The sequence below is a fragment of the Dipodomys merriami genome, unplaced genomic scaffold (genome assembly GCF_024711535.1).
Source record: "Dipodomys merriami isolate MVZ:Mamm:240054 unplaced genomic scaffold, mDipMer1.0.p SCAF_1, whole genome shotgun sequence".
Classification (NCBI taxonomy): Eukaryota; Metazoa; Chordata; class Mammalia; order Rodentia; family Heteromyidae; genus Dipodomys; species Dipodomys merriami.
The window spans coordinates 52341849-52366979 of record NW_027202270.1 but is presented as its reverse complement, the minus strand read 5'-3'; the positions used below and the strand labels follow the sequence as shown (position 1 = coordinate 52366979).

General features: G+C 34.6%; 1 protein-coding gene across 2 annotated transcripts in view; it reads right to left on the bottom strand.

Moving 5' to 3' along the window:
- Positions 1-5979: 5979 nt before the first annotated feature.
- The window catches only part of Ifih1 (interferon induced with helicase C domain 1), a 54846-nt gene continuing 35694 nt past the window's right edge, over positions 5980-25131 (bottom strand). Inside the window, exons 6-16 of one of the 2 annotated variants that reach the window (XM_070021935.1) lie at positions 24160-24370; positions 21008-21225; positions 19815-19931; positions 18000-18123; positions 17230-17493; positions 15860-16119; positions 12034-12183; positions 10050-10211; positions 7786-7976; positions 6370-6460; positions 5980-6269 (exon numbers count right to left, since the gene is read on the bottom strand). In XM_070021935.1, coding sequence (XP_069878036.1) covers positions 6093-6269; positions 6370-6460; positions 7786-7976; positions 10050-10211; positions 12034-12183; positions 15860-16119; positions 17230-17493; positions 18000-18123; positions 19815-19931; positions 21008-21225; positions 24160-24370 — 1965 coding nt within the window. In that variant the 3' untranslated portion in view covers positions 5980-6092. Of the gene's footprint in view, positions 6270-6369; positions 6461-7303; positions 7413-7785; positions 7977-10049; positions 10212-12033; positions 12184-15859; positions 16120-17229; positions 17494-17999; positions 18124-19814; positions 19932-21007; positions 21226-24159; positions 24371-25131 lie in introns of those variants that run through there. The other variant, XR_011371814.1, reaches the window with a different exon arrangement.

Sequence of the window (25131 nt, the reverse complement as noted above, 5' to 3'; positions counted from 1 at the left end):
TATAAAGCACAAGTAAAATTTTAGATTATCATTAGATAATAGCAAAGCTGGGCAGAATACCAACCATGCCTTTCTGGTTTGAGAGCAAACTGTGATTGTACATTTTTTCACCCTAGACTGTCTATGTAGTAATGACCTAACCTAGGCCAGATAATTCTATTGGTCTTTGGCTGAGAATTTTGTCTAGGAGAATTTTGCATTTACCTAATACGTGAATTTTACTTGAATGTAAAAATTATGAACTAATATATATGTATATATGTATATGGAGATTTACTCATTCATTAGAAAGAATGATATTGAACCATATGTAAAGAAATGGAAAGACATGGAAAAAATACGTTAAGTGAGGTAAGTCAGGCCCAGAGAAACAAAGAATTCCATGTGGAAGTTACTACTAAGTAATACGCTGGGTGGTATGCAAGTGTATACAAATTTATTAACTGAAATATAGTAGATCCAAGGGACAGCTCAAATTCCTTAGAAACCAAAATCAAAGTTCAGCAAAATAAAACATCAGAAAACGGGTACTGGAAGAGTGGGTTGGAATCAAGGGAAAAGGAGTAGATGAACGAAGAGGAAAAGGGATAATTCAGACAAGAATCCAATACAAAATTAAAAAAAGTGAGGGAAGGGTAGCAAGGGAGAGATGAGAGAGAATGTTGAAAAGGATGACATTGGTCAAAATATATTTTATTCATAAGGAAATGGAAAGACTTGGAAAAAGAATATTAAGTGAAGTAAGCCAGACCCAAAGAAACATAGGCTCCATGGTTTCCCTCATTTGTAATCATTAGTATATGTCTAGGATAGTCCTAGCAGAGGATCACAATAGCTCAATAGCTATGTACATATGACCATATAAAATGATGTTAATCAAAATGAACCCCAAGATATGGAAACAAGAGGTTTTTTTGTTATTGTTGTTGTTGATCTTGTTGTCACCACTGTACTGTATTTTTTATTTTCTTTTTCCCTTTGGTTTATCCCCTGTAGTCACTGTTTTTGATTCTGGTATCATGCATCTTGTACATATGTTTATCAGATTTGGGGAAGGGATGGGGAATAACAAAAAGCTGAAACAAGGACAAAGGGTGAACCAATGCAGCAGTGATACTCACCACTCACTAGGTTGAAAACGAACTACTTTGGTGTGTGTGAGGAGTCAGGGAAGAGTGTAGTGGGAGAAAAACGAAGGAGTGGGTAACTATGTTCTCAAAGAAATGTATTATTACCTTACTTATGCAACTATAACCGCTCTATAAAGCACCTTTACAACAAAATAACTTAAAAATTTAAAAATCTATTGTATTCATAAACTGCTTTGAATGACAATACTGTTGTACAATTACTGAAATAATAAAAATAATTTTAAAACTATAAAAATAATGAAATAAACTAGTGAACTCTTATTCACATTTCATCTTCAATGAAATTCTCATGAAATGATTAATTTCATGTAAAAAGTTTGTGAAAAAATTCTTTAAAAATTTAATAGTATCTGCAATGCATACCAAATGTATTTCATATTTTATGTTCTAGGATCTGAGAAAAAATGTTTATGGGTTTATAACCAAATCAAAGATAGTCATGGTTTGTGTTACACAAAAAATATTATTGCTAGCTGGGCACTGGTGGCTCACCCCTTTAATCCTAGCTACTCAGGAGGCTGAGATCTGAGGATTGCAGTTCAAAGCTAGTCCGGGCAGGAAAATCCATGACTCTTTATCTTCAATAAACCACTCAGAAATCCGGAAGTGATGCTGTGGCTCAAGTGATAGAGCACTAGCCTTGAGCTGAAGAGCTGAGGGACAGCACCCAGGCCCAGAGTTCAAGCCCCACAACCAATTAAAAAAATTGCACACTCAATTTCTCACTGTCAGTAAAATAGTATTGTTATGCCTCCTAGAAAATGAATGCAAGAATTAAAATTAAAATTCTATTTACATAATAGACTAGTTACATCTTCTAAACATTTAATGTATGTGTTGATATTTGTATTTACACAAATATATATATATATATATATATATATATATCTTTCAGTTATTCTCATAGAAGATGTAGGCTTTAATACTTCCCTGAGCTACACTGAATAGCAAATTCAAAAAGATCACGTTTTATCATAGTTATTACTAACTTCATAGAGTGAGGATTGTAAGCTGTTTTAGGGTATGATAATCTTGAATAGGTCCATCTTAAACATTCAAAATGGATCTAAAATTACCATGATAACTACGGTATTGCTATATATGGTCCTTATATACTTGCTGCTGCTTTTACAGGAACTTCTACCACTATATTTTATAGGTCTTGTTAAGTGTCAATTGCTAGATACATTCCCTACAGGACCCAAATTATCATTATAGTTCTTCAAGACAGGCATTGATTCCCTTGGAATTAATTAACCTCAAAGGTACAAGAAAATGAAGTCAAATCCAAGTTTATCTTATTTTACTCTCTAAGCATACAAACAAAAATATAAAGTCCCATGTCTAGAAATACTAATTATGGAGAAACCCATAAACTGAAGGAGACAAGACATAATTATTTCAAATTAACTTTATGACTTTGAGAAGAACATGAAACACTTTTCTTATTTAGTCTTTATTGTCATGAGTCAGATAACTGTTTAAAAGATCGTGGATGTATTTTATTATGGTTTGGTGAGTGAACAGTATGTTCCTTATGTGTTCTCTCAATTTTGGTTCTTGAAATGTAAACTCAGCTAGATTCTGGGAAGTATCATCTGGGTTCTGTTTTTGAAGATCGGAAAGGTTGATGAGGAGACAAAGACTGACTTGTAACCACATGCAAAAGCACATGCTTGAGCAAGGGTCTGAGTGACCAGAAAAGATTACAACAAGTACACAAGACTATAATCCTAGTTATTCAGGAGGCTGAAATGTGAGGATCTTGGTTTGAAGCCAGCCCTGGTCAGGAAAGTCCAAGAGACTCTTATTTCCAATTAACCACAAGCAAACTGAAAGTGATGCTGTGACTGAAAGTGGTAGAGCACTAGTATTGGGTGAAAAAGCTCAGGGACAGGACCAGGCCTTGAGTTTAAGTCCCATGACCCACAAGACAAAACAAAAACAGAAGACAAAAACCACAAAAAGATTACAACAATAACATTTGGAAGAAAATATCTGCTGATCAGTTGGACTTGATAAGCAATTAACTGTGAGGCTGGGACATGCCTACATTTTCCTATTCTTTATTGTTCTTCCCCAACATCACCTAAGTATAAGTGTGTCTTTTACAGCTTATATGTAACAATGACAAAGGAACTAAATTTTTGTTGGCTCCACAACCAACTGAATTGAAAAATAACACTTGATCCCATGCCAGAGCAAACTGTGGTCCCGAACCATTGCCTGGCCTCGATCTGTGGGCTACTGGCACTAAAGGGGGTTGGTTGCACAGAGGAAAAAAAAAGAAAAAGAAAAATAACACTTGAAATTTCCTTTGTAAAGCCTAACATTCTGCTGTAGGGACTATTAAATTGCAGAGAAGAAAATACTTGCCCACTTTCCTAATACCTTTCACTTTCAATAATTACTTGTGACATATACTGCATTTCCTTTAGTAAATTATTTCCTATTCATATTTATGTGGCCTCAATGCAGTACATTCATAATACTTGTACAACCTCTAAATTACTGTTTAAGATTTTGTTTTTTTTCTGAAAAGATCTGACTTCCTTGGGTTTATGTTTCACATGTCTTATCTACAACGTCTGCAACTGGTCTTGTTTGGAAATGCTTCTAAAATTTTCAGATGCTTTAAGGTCTTTTAACCTAGGTAGGCCTTAGGCACATGACTCCAAGCAGTTCATCTACTCTGTGGGATCCCTGGAAATTTCCTTCGGCACCATCAGCTAATCTTAGAAAAGTAGACAGAAAGCCAGAACTATAAAAAATGGGAAGGTTGTGAGTGAACCTAGATACCCTTTCTTCCAGTCTTTCATATCTCAAAAAAGAGCATATTATCTGTGAGATAAACTTCTCAAAGACACCCAGTTAATTGAAATACTTATATCTAATATTGGCATTATTATTCTCAGGCTACTGTCTATGTGACATGAGTATATCTTTAAGTGACACTAATATATTATGATAAACTGGCCACAACCAACCAAAATGTAATCATAATTATCATTGCTTTTAAATGAAACTCCTGCACCATAGTTCAAGTTTTAAGCTATCATCACAAATTAAGCTTAATATAATCTAGCATATACATTTTAAAATTTTTTAAATAAAAAATAGCAATTTTAGTGGAAAAAGTTAATAGAAAAGATAGGTGGGAAAAAAACCCTGATATTTGTTGATACCTCGAGAATTCTACATATGTTGCAGTAGTACATTTAGCTATTTTATGCATTTGGTTCTTTGCATAGTTTCCAAAACATTCTAAAATACAGCAATACTTTAAGTGGAGTCAGATGGAGTTTTAAAAAGTATTTTAAGAAAACCAAATCTTCTTTTGTACTCTTAAATTCCACAGAGTTTCCATTTGTTAATATTCATCTTTACTTAGGTCTTAACCAGAATAATAACAAATTCAAAACTCTTATAATGCCAAATTTAACTCATCTATCAAACCAACAGAGAATTTTGTTTTCATATCTTCAATGTTTTTTCTTTCTTCTTTCAGGATGAGTTAACTGTTTCGGTGGAGCAAGTAATCTTTGACACTTAGTATCAGTTACAATAGTCAGTTGTGGGTGTTGTTTCCTTCCGGTGGTTCTTCCATGACCAATGCCACTGTGTCTATTAGGAGAAGATCCTATAACAGACTTTCTATTAAGAATAGAAATATTTTATTCAGAAACATTAGAATTGTCTCTGCTCAGGGAGGTTACCCTTATGCATGAGCAGTGGAGGCCAGCCATTTTCTCTTTATTTCATAGTCACATCCAGTACCTGGCTCTCTGCTAAATCCTGTGTAAGCCCTGGATGGAAAGAAAATTGTTCTCTCCAGAAACACAGGGTAAAGTTACAGGCATGAGATTTAATCCAAGTTTAATCACTAACATTATCTTTCAGTAGTTTCATGGTGTATTACGTGCCTGTTTATGTTTGAAGGCTAAGCTACTTGGTGCTTCTTGTGTCCATCATAGTGCTCCATGTTTCTGAGTGTTTCCATAGAATGTATGTAATAATTGACAAAAATCGGGCAACTGGTAAAGGGGGCACAAGTCTAAACTGGCTCAGATTCCTGTCCTGATCAGTTGTGATGCTTTGAAGAATCCCTTTGCTGTGAATGTGAGTATGGCCTGTGGATATGACATGACTGTTATTCCTGCTATTACAATTGTTATATTAAAAGGCTCTTCTTAGCTGTCTCAGGAGATTTTCCTGCTAGCCCTAAAGATGCAAGTATCTTGCTGGGATGGGCATACTGAGCAGGCAACCAGGGTAAGAGTATTCTTAGGAGCTGAGAACAATTTCCAGTGGCCATTCATCAAGAAATAGAAATCCCAGTCAGACATCTTCATGGAAACAAGTTCTGGCAACAATCTGAATGAGCTTCAAAGTGAATTCTTCTCTCAGTGTCGTCAAATGATGACACAGGCCTCTCAACACTTCAATTTCAGTTTTTTCAGGCATGAGCAGAGAACTTTACCTCAACTTCTGGCTTAAAAAATGTGCTCTAGTAATAAATGGATTTTTTTTAAGGAACTAACTTTGTGGTAATTTTGTGTAGCAATACAAAACACATAGAAGCATAAACAGACATCATGATGAAAATTTGCAAGATAGGGAGGCTGGAGAAAGGTAAACTGGATTCCCTAGTCAGTGACAACTGAAATTGACACCTTATATCCTCATGTATACTTCAGTAGTTGTCCTACAATGCTATAATTCTCCATGTTGATATTATTGGTAGATTTCCTTTCCTCTGGCCAATAAATAAGATAAATGAATAAATGAATAATAGAAAATATAACATAATAAAATGCAAAGCAGTTTTATTAATTAAATAGCAATTATATTAATTTTCACAGTTCAATAGTATGAAAACACTGATCAGAATCATATTAAATGTTAAAATGTTGATATTTTAATATTAAATTAAATCAAATACTAATCCTCAACACTGAACAAATACTCTGAATAATCAAGATCAGGAAATGCGATAGGTAATTCTACCCACTTCTTGTATTGTTTCTTTGATGAATTATTTTTGAAAAAAACTACAAAATTCCTTATTTTAAGACATGGCAAATCCAAGCCTCTGTGTACCATCATTGTTCCCCAAGCCTGGAAAACAAAAGAGACATTGAGAAGAAAATATAAATATGCATCCAATTTAACATTCCTTTTGGCTAAAGTAAAGCTGAGACCACAACCATGTACTAACTTGGCCACATTTGCAGATAATCTCTCCATTTGTTTGGTAGTCAGCAAATTTCATTTGCAGTGCTTTGTTTTCTCTTACAATGTAGAGTTCCCTAAAATTATCAGAGGAAGAATCACCAGTGAGAATTGGCAAAATCCACTATACAGCACATGGGTCCATATTGTACTTGATGCTCATGCCCGGACATCTCACTGCTTTCCTTCCTACTGCCTTCAATTTGTAGACCACAGTGAGATGTGGGTGCATGTCCCCTTCTCACACACCTTCCTGGTGTCATGATTTTAAATATATACCTTGGATCAAAATGGCTTTGGATCTCACACTTCTCCTTCTCAATTCCAATGAAATTTATAATTTTTAATTATCTTTAAGTAGTTTTACAAAAGAGGTGCCAATTAACAAAGCAGTTTATGAATACAATACACTTGGATCAATATCACTTTTTTCAACATTCTCACCCATCCTTCCCGTATTCACCTGTTCTTTAACACTTCTTAATTTTCTAGGATATACATTGTATTTCTGGTTGCATTCTCCTCCTCTCCTCTTCACTTTACACCCTTTTCCCCTTGGCCCTGTTCTACCCATTTCCAGTACCCACTTCCCTGCTGAACTTTGACTTTGCCTTTCTAAGGAATTACACCGTTTGAGTTCTCCCTTGAATCTATCCTATTTCAATTAATACATTTGTATACACTTGCATGCCATCCAACTTATTTACTTACAAGTTTATAAGCAAAATCTAGCTTCGACATATAAGGGAAAGCATTCATCCCTGATTCACTTAACATAATTTTTTCAAAGTCTTTCCATTTCTTTACAAATATTGCTACATCATTCTTTCAAATGGATAAGTAAAATTGCATTTCATATATAATATATATATCGCATCTGTTTTACCTATTTGTCCATTGAGAGGTATCTGATTCTATACCTTGGCTATGGTGAATAATGAGGCAATACACATGGTTATGATGATGACTTTACTCTATCCTGGTTTGTAATATTTTGGATGAATTTCCAGGAGTGGAATTGCTGGAAAACTATTATAGGAAAGAACAGGGGAAAGATGAAAGCTCTTGAGCACAGGTAGAAACTTTCTGAGTAAAGATGCAGAAGCACAGCAAATCAAAGAAAGACTTGATAAATGGGACTCCATCAAACAAAAAAAGTTTCTTCATGGCAAAGACATAGAAAACAAGCTAAAAAGAGAGACTATATAATGGGAGAAGTCTTTTGCCAGCTACACATCAGACAAGTTATTTTTAAAATAGACATTTGAAATAGGAATATAATTAGAAGGCTTAAATCTGGGAAGTTTTGAAAAAATCCCACTTTTAAAATATTATTGTACATTTAATACAATGTATTTCACTAGTTGAAAAGTATTTTAAAAATGTTTCTTCCTGTACTCACTTGAATTCTGGTGTCATATTGACGTGATGCATTTTCTCAATTACGTGGATATTTTCCCCCGAGCAGGCTAGCACACTACAGTTTTTGCAGAGAAAAGTAATTAATGATGGATTGTCTTTGTACTGTTTGGCAATACTTCTCTTAATTTTCATTTTCTTTTCCAATATGCTTTGCAACTGTAATTCCAAAATCTGCACAAAGAAAAGGTCAATGTTTAAATTTTTTAATACTCTTATTAAAGTAAGTCACATAAAATCTGGAGATATTACACAATGGTAAGAGTGTGAACTTAGTTTGTGGTCTTGGAAATAAAAATGGAGCACAAAAAGAATTCAGTATATAATCAGCCTAAATCCAAATAAAAAGAAATCGCAGAGAAAAAGTCATTGTGATGAATGCCAAGAGAACTGTATAAGATTCTTATCCTGCTCCTAGAGGTTGGCATGATTTTAGGAGACTTTCAGTTAGGCAGAGCCTATATAGGACATGAAAATTAGATTTCACTTTATGTGTCAACTCTCAACTTTTATTAATGTTGCCTGAGCACTAGTCAAGAAGTATCCTTAAACTGGAAGAATGGAGATATTCTCCCAGAGTTGTTGTTTTTTTTTTTTTTAGGTAGGGCCTTTAAATAGTGAATGTACCCTATTACACTTTCATCTCTGCTTTTCCATTCACTTGAGGGTACTCTAAGGAAGGCAAGAGTCTTTACCAAAGATCTAGAAAGGAAAACAAGTCTGGGATTTCCAAGAATTGTCAGGAGCCCAGCCCCCAAGTCCATGTGGAAATGGAGTCCCCAGAGTCTTATGTTGGTAGTAGTAAGAGAGTGGGAACTTAAACTGGTCATGGTTCCTGCCGTGCAGCCAGCCTTTGAGAAGTGATTGCGTTAGAGTTTTTAGAGTGGAGCCTGCTTGCTTGAATCATTGTGACTTTATAAGGAAAGAGACCACACATGCAATCAACTGCATGCATTCTGGCATCATTGGATATAGCTCAGGAGAGCCCTCACCAAAGCCTTTTCTAGGCTGTTTGGATCTTGGGCCTCCAAACCATGAGTCCAAACAAAATTCTTTCTTTCCAAAGTTGCTGGTGTCAGTTATTTTATTATATTACTGAAAGGCTGACTCCTACAACATTTTATTATAGAGACTGAGGAAATTTGACCCTTGAGCTGCAGAGATGGAAGAACTAATCTTCAGTCTTCAGACTTTAAAAATACTTAACTCATTCTCTTAAGATACGAACTGTGAGATAGTAACTTTTGAGTGTCATTATCTGGTGGAAAAAGTTTGATACCTGGAAAATGTTTGGTTCGCGTTGTCTTTAAGGGGCTTTTTAAATACAAGTTTGTATGGAAACCTGGCCAGGAAGCCTTGGAGTTGGTTAGAGCTTTGCACACCAGTTTGAAAGCATCCATTTCCTGAAACTCTATTTAGGGTACAGCCAATTCCAATGTTAAGAAACTAACATTCACACACATATGCAAGGGTGTGAATTTTCTTCTAAATGGATTGTTTGCTATTATAGTAGTTACAGTCTTTAATTCAGTGGTATGAAGGATTTCCTGAAATATTGCAGAAATATATACTTTTTTCACTGTATTCCTTCACACAATTCAAATAAGTCTGTGTTAGTAAATTGAGGTGCAGCTAGATGACATATTACATATTTTCAATCATTGAGGCTAATCACTGAAGATCACTCTAAGTGGTCTTCAAATACTTGTTATAAGGGATTTGTCCCTATATCATCCAATTTCAATTCTCTAGTGCTTATCTCTATATTATACGTATGGTGCTTTTTAACTGTGGTTTATTTTGTCTTCTACAAACCCTTCCAGGCATGATAGAAAGTTTCTTGTGGAAGAACTTTTGTCTGTATTACTTGTTCTCTGGTCCTAAAATATTGCCTGGTACACTGTGAACAATTTGGAAATACATTGGGAATAAAAATAACACCTATAATAATGGATTTGGTCCAACTAAAATTACCAGATCATGTGGAATGAGTGAATTGTACTAGTCTTTCTAAATCAAGGGCAGCTTATATTTATTATAGTTTGTTTCATGGGAAGGAGTATAAGACTCCAGGATAATTCTCTGTCTACCACAATCTTGATATTTTGTGTATGAATCTGGCCTATGTACAACTCCTTAAACAGAACTTTATAATTCAGCATTTGAAGTAGCCACAGAGATATTAATGACAAGCACATGGAGCAATTTTTAGATGAGACAAAATTCAGAGCTGGGACAAAGCAATACCTTATGTGCATAGTCTTCTGGTTTCATGTTTTGAACACAGTGAATAGCTTTATACATCATCTTCTCTCTGAAATCATTAACTGTCTCACGTTCAACCACTCCAGAACCACTGTGAGCAACCAATATGTAGGTGCTCTCCTCAGCTCTGGCTCTACCACGGGCCTGAGAAGATGAGAAAAATCAAGTCAACAAAAGGCTGTGCTTTGTAACAAATTCTCTTGGGTTTGGTCTGGAAAGGTGTTCATTGGTCTGCATTACAAATTCCAACTGATAGTTCCACTTTAAGGAAAGTTTGCTGTTGTCTATTCCCTGTGAGTCGGCTCATTAAGACTTAAACATGCTTTAATATACAACCCAAGTCCAGAGTTCTGATGGTCCAGTTACCATGACAACTTTGAAAATAAGGATACAGGTTGACCCATTTAACAAGGAGATGTACAAAATACTATGCTGAAAATGAACTTTACAACTTCAGTGGGTTGGGGTAGTTGTGGAGGTGGGAGGGAAGGAATGGTAGGGGGAAAACAAAGGAGGAGGTAACAATGCTCAATAGGAAATGTACTCATTACCTTGATCATGTAACTGTAACCCCTCTGTACAGTATTTTTACAATAACAAACATACAAAAAAACTTTGAAAAGTCTCAACAACATATAACCATTCAGTCCAGCCTCAAAGCTACTCTTCAAATCCTAAAAACCAAAAGTGGTTATTTAGATCAGGGAATTTAAAGAGTTGATCTGTTCCAGAATCCCTAGTTTGAACTCAGAGCACATTTTCTGCTGAATACATGGTCGGTACAGAGACAATTTCCTAAACACCTTATAGGATTATTGTCACATGCATGTTAAGTAGTAGAAGCTGTAGTGGCCTGGCTCAAGGACATGTCAATTGCAATACTATCATGGAAAACATAGGAGAACCCAAGTTGTGTGATTCCTTAGAAAAACAAAGTCAAAGTTCAACAAAATGAACACCAGGCAAAAGGGGAAAGGTAGCATCATGGAGAGAGGAGCAGACAAATACAGAAAAGTGAGGGAGAAGAATGCAGTCAAGAATTCAACGTATAACCTACAAAATTAAGAAAAGTGAAAAAGAAGGCAGGTTGAGAAGTGAGAATGTTGAAAGGGGTGATATGATCCAGATGTACTGTATTCATAAACTGCTTTGTTAAGTGGCAAGTCCTTTGTATAACTACTTAAAGATAATAAAAAAAAGAAAAAATTCATTGAGAGTAACAAACCTTTGGTTATTCTACTGAAAAATTGCCTACTAATTAGATGTCTGTCTAGGTAGCTTAGTGTTCCCTGACTTGCCTTCCATGGGAGGGTGCAATTGAAGCTGTGAGCAAAAACCTTCTGTGAGTATTGCAGAAAGAATAAGTATTATATCTATTATCATAATTCCTGGACATACTCAACAAATACTAACCACAATTTTGTTAACATGGATATATAAGAGATAAAGAAAGATTGCAATGGAAACTTCGGCTAAATGAATTTATTCATGCCTTGCATTTCCAAGACTGCTCATGCCTGACATTTGGAAAATTTTGAATGCATAGAAAATTCAGACAAATAGGGGAGAGTGTGTTCCTTTGTCAGACATTTGTGTGATTGTGTGGTTCAGATTCCTGATTCCATGAGGACTTTGTGCATGTCCAAGAGATCTTACAGAATGAACAGGACTGTTTTGATTTTTGCAAATGGAGCCAATGTCATGATCCTAGAAAGTGTCCAGACACAAAAGCCACAATCATAGAGGAATTGTTGATTAAAACTACAACAGGTATTTGTTTATCATATATATTAAAAATGGTAATATGAATGGCAATACTGTACAATTTTTTAAAATTGCTCTTTTAGCAGAAAAAGTGATACTTATGAGCAAAGAGGTGTTTTCTGTCATTTTACTAAAAGAAAGCAACAAAACTAGGAAGGCAGGAAGGCAACTTAATAGACCAAATAGAAGTATTTGAATATACCTGGACCATGGCTATTTCATTTGTGACCAGACCATAACGGATAATGACATTACATTCTTTGATGTCCAGACCTTCTTCTGCTACTGTGGTAGCGATAAGCAGATTTATTTTTCCAGTGCGAAATTTCCTAATGACTTCTTTTTGTTCATTCTGTGGAAAACATTTTAATAAATTAAATTTTGTGATGCTAAACACATTCAAATCTTCTAATTAGGAGAAGAAATAATAAATTGCAACTGGTCAGTGTAAATCAAAGGATTAGATCATACACGGATTTGCTGCCATCTGTTTTTGGCATCGAACAAAGACATGATGGTGACACAACATTTGATTTCCAATCTGGGATTACCACACAATAACAAAAATATTTCCATCCTCCAGTCTGGAGGTGGAAAGACCGGCACTGATGCCAAGGAAAAGAAATTGACGGTTGATTTGGGAGGCAGAAAGGAGTTGGCTGAGGAGAGGTTACAGACATGGGAAGCTGAAATGGGCTTTTCTTTTCATTACATCAACGACAGAGTCTTTCATATTCAGAGAGTAAGTTTCAGCGATACTTTCTTTAGCCTGATGAGTTCTGAATCACAGAGAAAATGCTCGCTGTATCGGTCACTTTAAGACTCACTCAGGCAAGGAGCATATGGGATATTCTTGAAAGAACACATGAGACACTGAAAACATTGGCTGCTTCCAGGAAGGGAAGCTGGAAGACTGGAGAGCAGTGTTAAACTTAACCTCTTATTAATTTTCTGAGGAAAAATGTATGGCTTACTAAAAGGGGCACTATAAGTAAAAATGAATGAATAGCCTACTAGAGATATAATTATAAGTAATTCTTGGTGAAAAACCTAAATCTTGAAATAATAAAAAATACATTAAAATTATGCCCACTGGCCCTTGCATAAGAGAATAACTAAGCATAAATCTAGTCTGATATGGTCAGTGATATTTGATTTTCATTTGTACCCTCACCAAAGTTGCCAGTCAAGTTAGCCTTTAATGCCCTTTCATGATCTCTTTCGTTTCTATGTATTATACAAAACAAACCTATCTGACCAGCAATGGGTTCTCATGTCCTTTTCCCTGTCTTTAGAGGCAGCACAGGGGCTATTTGATGCCTGACTGATATAGAACTCAGTAGAAAGGCCCTGCTAATACTCTCTCCTCTGGGTCCTCATGTCTACTGAGGCAGGCTGACCAGCCCTTGAATGTTAGCAGATGTCTGTACCTGAATTTTGTGAAGTTACTTTAATAACAAAATTTAGGCACAATGTCAGATCTTTAAATCACATCATATACACTCCAACTTTCTCTCCTAATAGGTGAGTCTACTCCAGTTTACAAGGCAAGGCCTGAAAGAATGAGAGAATATGCCCTGTACTTTGATGTGTTGCCTCCAAGTCTGAAGGAGATAAACTGAGACTTTTAATTTGCATGTCACCTCTTTTACAATACTCGCTGAGGTCACCTACAATAAAAGTAATAACATTAAAGCTGGTAAATGTAATAGAAACTGAAAAATAAGACCCAGAGTGAAGCTATACAGAAGTATTACTTGTAAGGATTAGCAGAGGCTGTCAGAACTAACTCCTGATTTGCCTTCAAGCTTTCTGGAAGCAAAACTGGGAAACACATTAAATAAAATAGCTCTTCTATAAGAAGAAAACCAAATCTGGTTTATTACCCAAGGAAATGTGGTTTCTCTGGCACTAAATTTTAGAAACAACAATAAAGTAAGTGCATGTTCAGGGTATAATGAGAATGTGTATAAAATACCAAGAACTTTTTTCCTAAAACAAAAATAAAAGCACTAAAATAGATTTAATTTGTTACATTGAATAGAATGATGGTGACTCTAAAGCACTGAAGTATCCTCTTTGCTGGTAAGACTCAATGTGACTTTAGTTTTCAGAATATTTAACTCTGTCAGAACCTCATTCTTTTACTCATAGTGTTCATGTCTGCAAGATCTGTTTCCTCTTCAAGTGATACATTATACTACTGACTGTGCGTACTGTATAGTTTCTTATTGTATATATACTATAAACAATATACAAGTATATATGTATACTATTTAGAAACTGTATATACTTATACTGTATATAATATATACTGCATATATATGAGTATATATGCTGTATATGTACATATACTATGAACAATAAATACACTGTATACAGTATCACAGTATAGACATTATATGTACACAAATATATATATATATATATACTGTGTACACATATATAATTATTTATATGTACTAATTGTGATTACAGCATATATATTGTAAATAAGGCAGGCGCTGGTGGCTCATGCCTGTATCCTAGCTACCTAGGAAGCTGAGATCTGATGATCAAAGCCAGCTTCGCTAGAAAAGTCTGGGAGATTATAATCTCCATTAATCACCAAAAAGCCAGATGTGGCAGTGAGGCTGGAGTGGTAGAGCTCCAGTCTTGAGCAAAAAAAAAAAAAAGCAAAACAACAACAACAAAACCCAACAAACAAAAACATAAGGCCATGAGTTAAACCCCAAGTATTATGGGCACAAAAACAAACAAAAGCTAGGTGCCAGTGGCTCATGCCTGTAATCCTAGTTACTCAGGAGGCTGAGATCTGAGGATCATGGTTCAAAGCCAGCCTGGGCAGGAAACTCCGTGAGACTCTTATCTCCACTAAACCACTAGAAAACCAGAAGTGGTGCTGTGGCTCAAGTGGTAGAGCGCTTGTCTTGAGCTGAAGGGCACAAAGACAGTGCCCAAGGCCAGACTTCAAGCCCCACGACCAACAAAAACAACAAACAAACACGTCAATATTTGCTAGAAAATCATCCATTTCTTCCAGATTCTCAAGCTTATTAGCATAAAGGTTTGAGAAGTAGTCCCTTATAATGTTCTGAATCTTGGTTGTTTCTGTGGTGATGCTTCCATTCTCATCTCTGAGTTTGTTTATTATGGTGTGTTCTCTTCTTTTTTGTTAAGGGTCTGTCAATTTTGTTAATTTTTTCAAAGAACCAACTCTTTGTTTTGTTTGTTCTTTCTATTTTTTGGATTCTAATTCATTTAATTCTGATTTAATTTTAATTATTTGTTTCTATCCACTGTATTTAATTTTTGTGCCCTGCATCTTGTATATACATTTTTATAATTTCGGAGGGGAAGGGATATAACAAAATGCTTATATAAGGATACAATTTGGGGAGGGCAGGAGGGAGGAGTTGCAGAGGTGGAGCGGGAAGGGACGGTAGGGGAAAAACAAAGGAGATAACAAGGCTCTATAGGAAATGTACTCATTTCCTTACTCATGTAACTGTAACCCCTCTGTACAGCATTTTTACAATAAAAAATATATAAAAACAAAAAACCCAAAAACACAAAAAAGGCAATAAAATTTCTAAAAGAGCACAAAACCTTTTAAACCTCTATAGCTAACATTGCAAATACTTCAACTTTTCCAAGTTTTCTTATGAAATTCACCTATGTAACCATCTTTTTTGCATAGTTCTAATGTAATACACACATTTCAGTAAAGGTCTGAATTTAGCACTTAACTTTATACAGTAGCCCTCAGTCTCCAGTGTTATTAAAAGTCACATACTTTCACATACTTAGGAAGTTCCTCCAACTAGGTAAAAAAAATGATTCCAATGACAGTGCTTAGCTTATCAAATATGACAGACTAAGCTGATAGTATATTCAAGCTTTCCTCATGGAACAAGTGCTTTACCCTATCACTATGTTTGCTAGGTGATGAGCAAATTGATGAAAATCATGACAGTTTAAGAAAAAGAACAACACAACAATTAAATAAGTAATAAGGATACTTATACCTGTGTCATAGGCTTGAACTCACTGCTATGTCCAGCTCCAGTCAGATGGTGGGCTTTAACTCCCACTTCTGCAAATTTTTCATTTTCAGCAATCCACTGAGAAAGAGCATATGTACTTTGTCTTGTTTTTGTGAAAATTATTCCCCGAATGGATTCAGCAGTCCTAGTATATTGTTCCAATATAGTGTTTCTTAACTTGGTGAGTTTTTCATTTTCATATTTTGGGTCTTCAGCCAATGTTTTCAACATGTTCTTGTTTTCTTTGAGTAGTAAGTATAATTATTAATGTCAATTATATTAAGAAAGTTATTTAGCATCATATATATGTCAAAACATCATTTTGACATCACAAATAATACAATTTTTATTGGTTGGTTAAGGAATTAATTTTAGAAACTAATTTTTAAAGGTTATTGAGCCATCTCAAGTAAGCCTCCTGCTTCCTTGCAGAATAACTTCCACTTCAACCAGCTCTTATGTGCAAGCTAGATTTAGCTTATAAACTTATAATGGTGTAAATGAATGGAGAGGTGAACTAGGAGAGAATGTAGTCAAGAATTCAATGTGTATTCTACAAAATTAAGAAGATCAAGGGAAGGGGTGAGGAAGGGAGGATTGGGTAAGAATTTTGAAAGAGGTGACATTGATCAAGATGCATTATATTCATAAACTGCTTTGTTAAATAATTCCTTTGTTCAACTACTTAAAGATAATTTCAAAATTAAAATTATAAGCACTTTTGCAATTTTTCTACAAAAACAATTTTAAAAGAAAAATTTTAATGTACACAAATAATTACACAGAAAATGTTTGTGTAATGAAGCAGTAAGAATTGAATTCTCTATAGTTAATCCTGTGCTATGCCTCATAAACAATAGATTCTAGTTAGCAAATTAATTTTCATTTTTACAATAAAACTGGATGATCAATTGACTGATTATGAGGATATAACCAATTATTAATCTGTCTACACCAATTAGAAACAGTCCTATAGTCTCCGTAGGATTTGTTCTTTCAAAAATATACTGTTATTTTATTTTTCTTATTTTAAGTAGTTCTACAAAGGAGTTTCAGTTCCATGAATCAAAATATGAGCTATGAGTACGACTCATCTTGACCAATGTTGTCCCTTCAATATTTCTTCCCCATTTCCCCACTCCCAACCTTACCTAAGAGTTAACTAGTTTTATATAATGTACAAAAAATATAGTGAATACAGGTTTTCTCCCCTTTCTTCCTCCATTCATGATCACCTCTCTCCTTGCCCGCCCTCCCTCCCCAAATGAATCTTTGGAGAGCATTTTTCAGAACCCACAGGAAATAGAGAAGTGAATGCATAAAACTCTGCAATAGGTAGCACTGAATCTTACCAAAGAATAAATTGATGAGAAATATGTCTGTGGCATCGAGTTTCAAAGGTTTCTTTAAATTGCCCTCCTGTTTGTCATCATTTTCACTTTCATCATTGTCTTCTTCTGCAGCTGCAATCTTCTTTTCCTTCTCATCAGTGTAGAAAGACTCAAGGTGTTTATAGGCATCAATCATTCGGATTGTGTCATTAATTTGGAGGGCTTCATTGTACTTCCTCAAGTGTTCTGCACAGACCCGATCTTTACGATTGCCTTCTTTAGCAGCTGTGAAGGAATTCATTATGTGTCTGAAAAAATGAGCATGTAAACCCAAAAACCTGTGCTATGAACTCAAATATATTAGGATTCCAAAACCAGCTTCACCTCTGTTTTGAAATGAGCAAATGAAGGCTCCAAGTGTTCCTTGGGTTCTAAAAAGGGGCAAGTTTTCCAGTTCCTATGCTTGTTATGTGAGCTCTACACTAAGAATCCGGATCTGAGCCACAGGAAACAGTATGGGAAATTTATTTGTAGAGTCTGCCTCTGGACACAGAGCTTTTAATAGTTCTCTTATTAATACTTCAAGTATACAATAAATGATAGAGAAACTTGGATGAATTGATAGTCCTTTAGATAAGGAACTGAAGTGTGCTTATGTTTGTCTCCCACAGAAATTTGATTTCAGATTGCACATACTTTCAGTTTGCTTGTGAATATGTGGCATACTCATTGGAAATCTTGGTGTAAACATTGGATAATCTGTTAGAGAGAATCACAAAAATCTAAATTACCTTTTTTCTCCATTCGAATGGCCCATTGCTCATAAGTCTGAGTTCCAAACTCTGACATTGGATTCAATTGGCAGTAGGTTTGAATCCTTGTCATTATTTCTAGAAGTTTCTCTTTAAATGGATACTAAAAAAAAATCAAACATCTATCATTATCTGTTACTTAACAAACTTGTTAAAATAATGCACATTATAATAAATTTGATTCAGAATTGCCCTGTGAATAAAATCACAGGATAATCTCAAGATGATTTCTTTGTACATTACATTTATTCTTGTCAGCTGGCTTTTGACTCCCACCATTAAGGCACACCAATGTTGTCTTTGAATTTCCAACTTAAAGTTTTGAAGAAAATAAAGGTAGCGGACATTAAACATCTTGAAAAATAAGGGTAATTTAAAACCATACTGAAATATTGTCAAATTATTTAGAAAGCCTATCTAATTTAAGAAACATTTATCTGGCTTCAATATTATTTCTACTGAAATAGAAGGTCAAGGGTGTTTGAAAATACCCAGAATGACACTCCTTGTATAAAGTTCAGTCAATCAAAATGTTTTGGGCCCTCTAGGAGTCTGGTGACTGGAAAAGAAAATGAGAGGATGTGGGAAACTGGCAGTGTATTGTCCCTTGGTCAGAATTTTGTTTGTCTGAGTGAGGTCAGTTCATGAAAATTGGTGCCTTTGCTAATTTGTACTTTTTCTTGTTATATTTCAAAGAAAAGTATATAAAAAGTTAAATAAGGCAAAAAGATGGTAACTGTTTTAAACTAATCTGAGAAATATTGGTTTGGAGTTTTTTTTGGTGACTATATATAGAAGCATGTATTTAAGCTTATCAAGTAAAACTGAGCAAACATCACATAAGTGAAAAATGCATAAAGTATATATCCAAATGTGTTAATGCAACTAAAGTAGATAGTACTCTTTTTCAGAATTAAAAAAAAAATGTGTGGGCCAGAGATACAGTTTAGTGGCAGAGCCTTTGCCTAAATGATCAAGGTACTATTTTCAGTTACTAGCACTGGAAAATAAAAATAAATAATAGTAAAATAAAATAAAGAAATTTGTGGAGTTTGTTTACTAACACTGGTATAGTGCCTATTATATTTCAAGTTCAACATTGTATATTGCACACATATCATATCACTAATCCAAATACCCTTATAAGGTAGAATTTCAATGTGAGATAAATTTATTATTGTGTTTATAAAGTTAATCATGCTTTTAAATTTTACAAGAGGAACTAATTATTCATCATAATGTACAAATTTATTCTAGTTGGCTTTTTACAATAAGTGAAAATATTAATCAGAAAATTACCATTAAATGTATTATTTTACTTCTTTGCTATGGCAATATCTTCCTAAGAAAATAAATAAGTAAAAATATGCCTATCAGGATTTCCATTATTATTGCCAATTGTAATCTGATAACAAGAAAATAGTTGCATGCAATGTGAGAATACCAATCCTAGAAATCACTTGACAGTAAAAAAAGAAAAAAAAAGAGGGTAAATTACCATAATCCCTCCAGTTTAGCTACATAACTCTCCCCAACTCCATACTACTATAAATCCAAGGCTCACAATGAGCTATTTTTTTTTTCATTTAAACAAGAAATTTGAAAAGAGGATGGCAGAGATAATCAATAACAATGCTTTGATGCCCAATAATCAGCTTTAAAAAGCATAAAATGGTAAGCTGTTTGCTTAACTTTCAAAATAATGATTACTCAGATATTCACTACAACAGCCTTTACCATCTTTGATTGAATGTGGTGTTACCACTCAAATAGAAATAAAATTTAAACACATACTTCCCTTGTGTCATCTGCAATTGAAAACTTCTTGCATGGCTCTTTTACTTGACATTTGAGTTGGTCAAGATTATCTTTTACTGTTTGAATGGTAAATGCATCAAGATTGGCACATATCTGGAAAGAAGAGATTTTTAATAATCAAATCATTACTGTTTCCTTACAATTGATTCAGTATAGCTTTCGCAATTTGTATGTTATCTATAACATGAATATGTAGCATAAAGCCTAAGTAATGTATAGCATTATTTGTTTTACTGTGGATCTGATTAACCAATGTGTATTAATATTGTCCCAATATAGCAACAAGAAGCTTCTAAATCACACTGTTGGATAATTTAGGAAAAGTGTATTATTTTCATTTTGTAAACTTTATTTTGTAATTGGAATACTAGACATGAGAAAATACGGTAAGTTACTAAGAGTGACAAAGAACCGCTATATTTTCAATCACATCTATACATAAAAAAGACAATGCAAATGAAGAAATAGCCTTAACTCTTGTATCTGAAGTTAGTCCTTAATAGGACTAAATAGGAGTTAAGTCCTTAAGTCCAGAAATAAATTACATCTTGAAGTCAAGATAAATTTATGCCTCTGAATACTGACCTCACTAATGCTTTTCATTTACTGAATTTAAGTTAAAAGAAAGAAGTTATGATTTAAATGTAATTGTAAGTGCCAGTATGTTTCTTGGACTACTCTGTTTCATATCACACATAATACACCATAATAGTGTTTTATATAGTATTACCATTGAGGCAGCTATTAAGTTTATCTTTAAAGAAAGATCCTCATAACTTTATTTCCAACTTAATTTGAGTAACCCAAATTCTTAGAATGATAAATATCAGAAGTCACAGAAAACCAAGCAGTTTAGAAACTCATATACCAAGATGTCATATTTTATGAATATACATGTTGAAGTTTAACTAGAGAAGTGAAAAGGTTGAAAAGAAGGCATTCTGTTTGTCTGTTTCCCATTAATTATATCAACTCTTCACAATTATTATATTAATTTATGTCATTGCTGTTTATTAAAGCCTATCACTGTTTTGTTGGTGACTGTATATTTACTATAAAGAAAACAGCTTTTATTTAAATGCTGATCATGTCCCTTGAACTTTCAACTGCCCAAGAAGCATTTGCAGTTTTTCCAGCTATTTTGGTTATATGAAAAGCTGGCAACTTACTTTCAAAATGTGTTTTTCAGCTTCTGCTTGATTTTTGGCCCCTCCAACGCCAGGAGAAGCTGTGAGTCCTAGGATCTGAGGCAGGGGAACTATTGGTTTGTTTTCTTTCTTGAGGCTGTTGTTTTTTAACTTCTGTTTCAAATAACGCCTCATGATGTTGTTGTAGACAGCTTCTTTGTTGGTGTGATGACATTCATCAATGATAATGAGGGAAAAGTCTTAAGAGAAAAATAGTCAAAGGGTTTGTTTTCCCATAGAGAAAGTTGTAATGATAGAAAAAAGTTGAGACTGGTGGGCTGAGCTATTCTGGAGATTTCTTTTTTTTTTTTTTAATTGTGAAAATACCGTATAGAGGGGTTACAATTACATGAGCAAGGTAATGAGTACATTTCTTATCAAGCTTTGTTGCCTCCTCCTTTGTTTCCCTTTGTTTCCCCTTACTATCCCTTCTCTTCCCCACCTCCATCCCCCTGCCAAAGTTGTAAAGTTTGTTTTTATGAGACTGAGTAAAGTTTGGTTTTAGACATAATGTCGTGTACATCTCATTGTTGAAATGGCTCCACCTGTATCCCTATTTAAACAATTTGTTTTTTCCCTTCCCCTCCTCAAATTATACCAACATCAAATACAGTGAAAACAGGGGTTATACCATGGGGGAGGGGCATACAAAGCAACAAAGAAATCATCTTATAAAAATGTTAGAAACAATAGCAAGAAAGAAAAACCATTTGAGTCCTTATCTTGGGGTACAGTTTGCTTAACATCAACTTTCTGACCATTTCTACTTGTCTCAGACATATACTAGTTATTCCAAATAAGGGAAACCATGGGACCTATGTTTCTTTGGGCCTGGCTTACTTCAGTTAATATAATTTTTTCCAAGTCTTTCCATTTCCTAACAAATGGGGCAATGTCATTCTTTCTGATGGAGGCATAGAATTCCATTGTGTGTATATACCACATTTTCTTGATCCATTCATCTACTGAGGGGCATCTGGGTTGGTTCCATATCTTAGCTATGGTAAATAATGCTGCAATAAACATAGTTGTGCTGGTAGCTTTAGTGTGGTCTTGTTTGTAAACATTTGGGTAAATGCCCAAAAGTGGGATTGCTGGATCATAGGGGAGATCTATGTGAAGTCTTTTGAGGAACCTCCATACTGCTTTCCAAAGTGGTTGAACAAGTTTACATTCCCACCAACAATGAAGTAAGGTTCCTTTCTGTCCACATCCCCTCCAGCATCTGTTGTTGTTAGAGTTCTTGATTTTTGCTGTTCTAACTGGAGTGAGGTGATATCTCAATGTTGTTTTGATTTGCATTTCTTTTATGGCCAGGGAGGTTGAGCATTTCTTCATATGTCTATTGGCCATCCTTCTTTCCTCTTCAGAGAAGTTTCTTTTTAAGTCTTTCGCCCACTTATTTATTGGGCAGTTATTTCTTTGAGTATTTGTTGTTGGGGGTTTAATTTTCTGAGTTCCAGGTATATTTTAGATATGAGATCCTTGTCCATTATATGGCTAGTGAAGATCTTCTCCCAATCCATGGGCTTTCTATTGATCTTGCTAGCTATGTCCTTTGCCATGCAGAAGCTCTGCAATTTCATACAATCCCATTTTTCCAACCTTTCTTTGATTTGTTATGTTTCCCAATCTCTATTAAGAAAATTTCATCCTGTGCCAATAGGGTTTCTCCTATTCCATCCTGTAATTTTTTCAGGGTGTCTGCTTTGATGGAGATTTCTTTTTATGGGCTCTGTAATGGCATAAGCTCATTCTTCTCAGTGAAGGAGAGCTAACGGTATGAAGTACCTACACATACCAAAGTTCAAGCATAAAACTCACAAAACTACTCTGTTAGAATTAAACCCTGCTTCCTACATGGAATTCACAAAGCTCATAGTGCTAAAATATGTTAGAAAGAAAAATTCATATCCTTCTTTGTTCAAAAACAACCTCTTAAGACAATACTTTGTTCTTTAATAAAGTATTCAATTTTAGACTCAAATTTTTATTTTTACTATATCAAATGAAAACTTCATTAATAATAAGGAGGGATAATTTTAACTTGTTATGAATTGTATCTATATCTATCTACCTATCTATCTATCTGCTTATCTGTTTATTTGTCTATCTACTTACCTACTGTGTTGTATTAAGGTTTTTTAAATATATTTTTATTGTAAAAATATTATACAGAGGGGTTACAGTTAAATGAGCAAGCTAATGAGTCCATTTCCTATGGAGCATTGTCACCCCCTACTTTGTTTTTCCCCTACCATCCCTTTTCTCCCCACCTCCCCAATTGCTCCCCTGCAAAGTTGTAAAATTCATTTTCAACATAGTGTCTTGTACATCTTGTTGTTAAATTGGTCATCCTATATCCTTATTTTAGCATTTTGTTAATAGGGTTTGAACTAAGGCCTTCTGCTTGCTAGAAAGCTACTTTACTACTTGAGCCACACACTCAGCCCGTTTTTGTTTTAGTTATTTTTTTGCTTAATGTCTCACATTTTTACCCTGGTTAGCCTCAGACCAAAATCCTCATACTAATGGTTTCCCACATAGCTGAGATTACAAGTTTAGGCCACCACACCCAGCTATTTATTGGTAAGGGTCTTACAACTTTTTACCTATGGTAGCTTGGAGTTGTAAGCCTCCTGATCTCTACCTCCCAAGTTTCCCAAAGTATCTTAGAGTATAGGCATGTACTACCACACCCAGTCTTACATTTAATTATTGTAATTGTTTTTTACTCTTCTCCTGCCTTTCTTCTACCTTTTTAATCCATTCTGCACAAAACAGAAAATAAAATGTTCTTTGAAATATGGGTAGAAAGGCAGTTCTCATAGTATTAATTAGAAAATTATGTCAGAGACAAATTAAGAGACCAGTGAAAATTTGATGTGATAATGATATTCGGTGGAAAACTAAAGTGACATAGTTAAATTTTGATCTTTATTATATTTTCTCTCAGAAAGTAGAAAATTTCAATTAAATCTAATAAAATGGAAGGTATTCTAAATCCAGGTTATTTTTATCAACATTTAAAGATTGTCTAACTAATACAGACTCTGTGACTACTACAACTACTACTATTATTGTTGTTATTATTAGTAATTCTTCTTTTTCTAAAATAGAACATTTCAACCCACCTGACAACTGGACACCAGCATCTTCTCCGTTTTCCAAGTTTACGAGGGAGTTTTCAAGGATTTGCGCTGTACTGATAATGACATCATAGGTTTTGACAACTTCTGGAAATGATATTTTCAGTTGAGTATCACCACTTAATTTCATAATATTATACCATTTCTTCAAAAATGGTTTGAACTCTTTGTCAAAGAGCTGTTCTACCAGCATTACCTTTAAAAAATATGAAGATTTAAAATGAGAGAAAAAGAGGGAGAGGGAGAGAGAGGGAGAAAAAGAGAGAGAGAGGAAACACCACGTCAAATAAAGAATGCTGGTTAAAGGCCTAATGTGTTACAAAAATAAAGAAGAATATTTACATTAACAGTTAAATTTGCACACTAACTTAAGCATTATCCCTTGCATCAGCTGACAACAAACATTCATTACGTACTTGCTACACAGACATTATATTTGGAAAACAAAAATGTTTAAGAAATAGGTGATACCAGGTATTGGTGGTTCATCCTAGCTACTCAGAAGGCTGGTAGGGACCTGGAAGATCACAATTCGAAGACAACCCTGGGTAGAAAAGTCCTTGAGACTCTTCCTCCAATAAACCATCCAAAAGCTGGAGTGGAGGCATAAACTGAAGCAGCAGAATGCCAGTTGTGATTAAGAAGACTAAGACAAAACAAACCAGGACAACATAACACAATATAAACTTATCCCAGAGGAGGAAAAAACAGCTGACCCTCCCCCCACCCCACCCCGACACACACAATGTTCAGAGGGAATTTGGCTATAGTGAGCCGTGCTGGTGAAGAGATAATGAAGCCATATAAAGAGAGTTTATTTTTTACATTTTTAGAGCTGGTCCAGCTGTGAACACCCAGGAGTGTATTTTGAATTTGCTGTAACAGTTTACAGAATCTTCACAACTTGCATTGTTATATAATAATAGTTGCATTATTCATCCCTATGTTGTTGTGGCT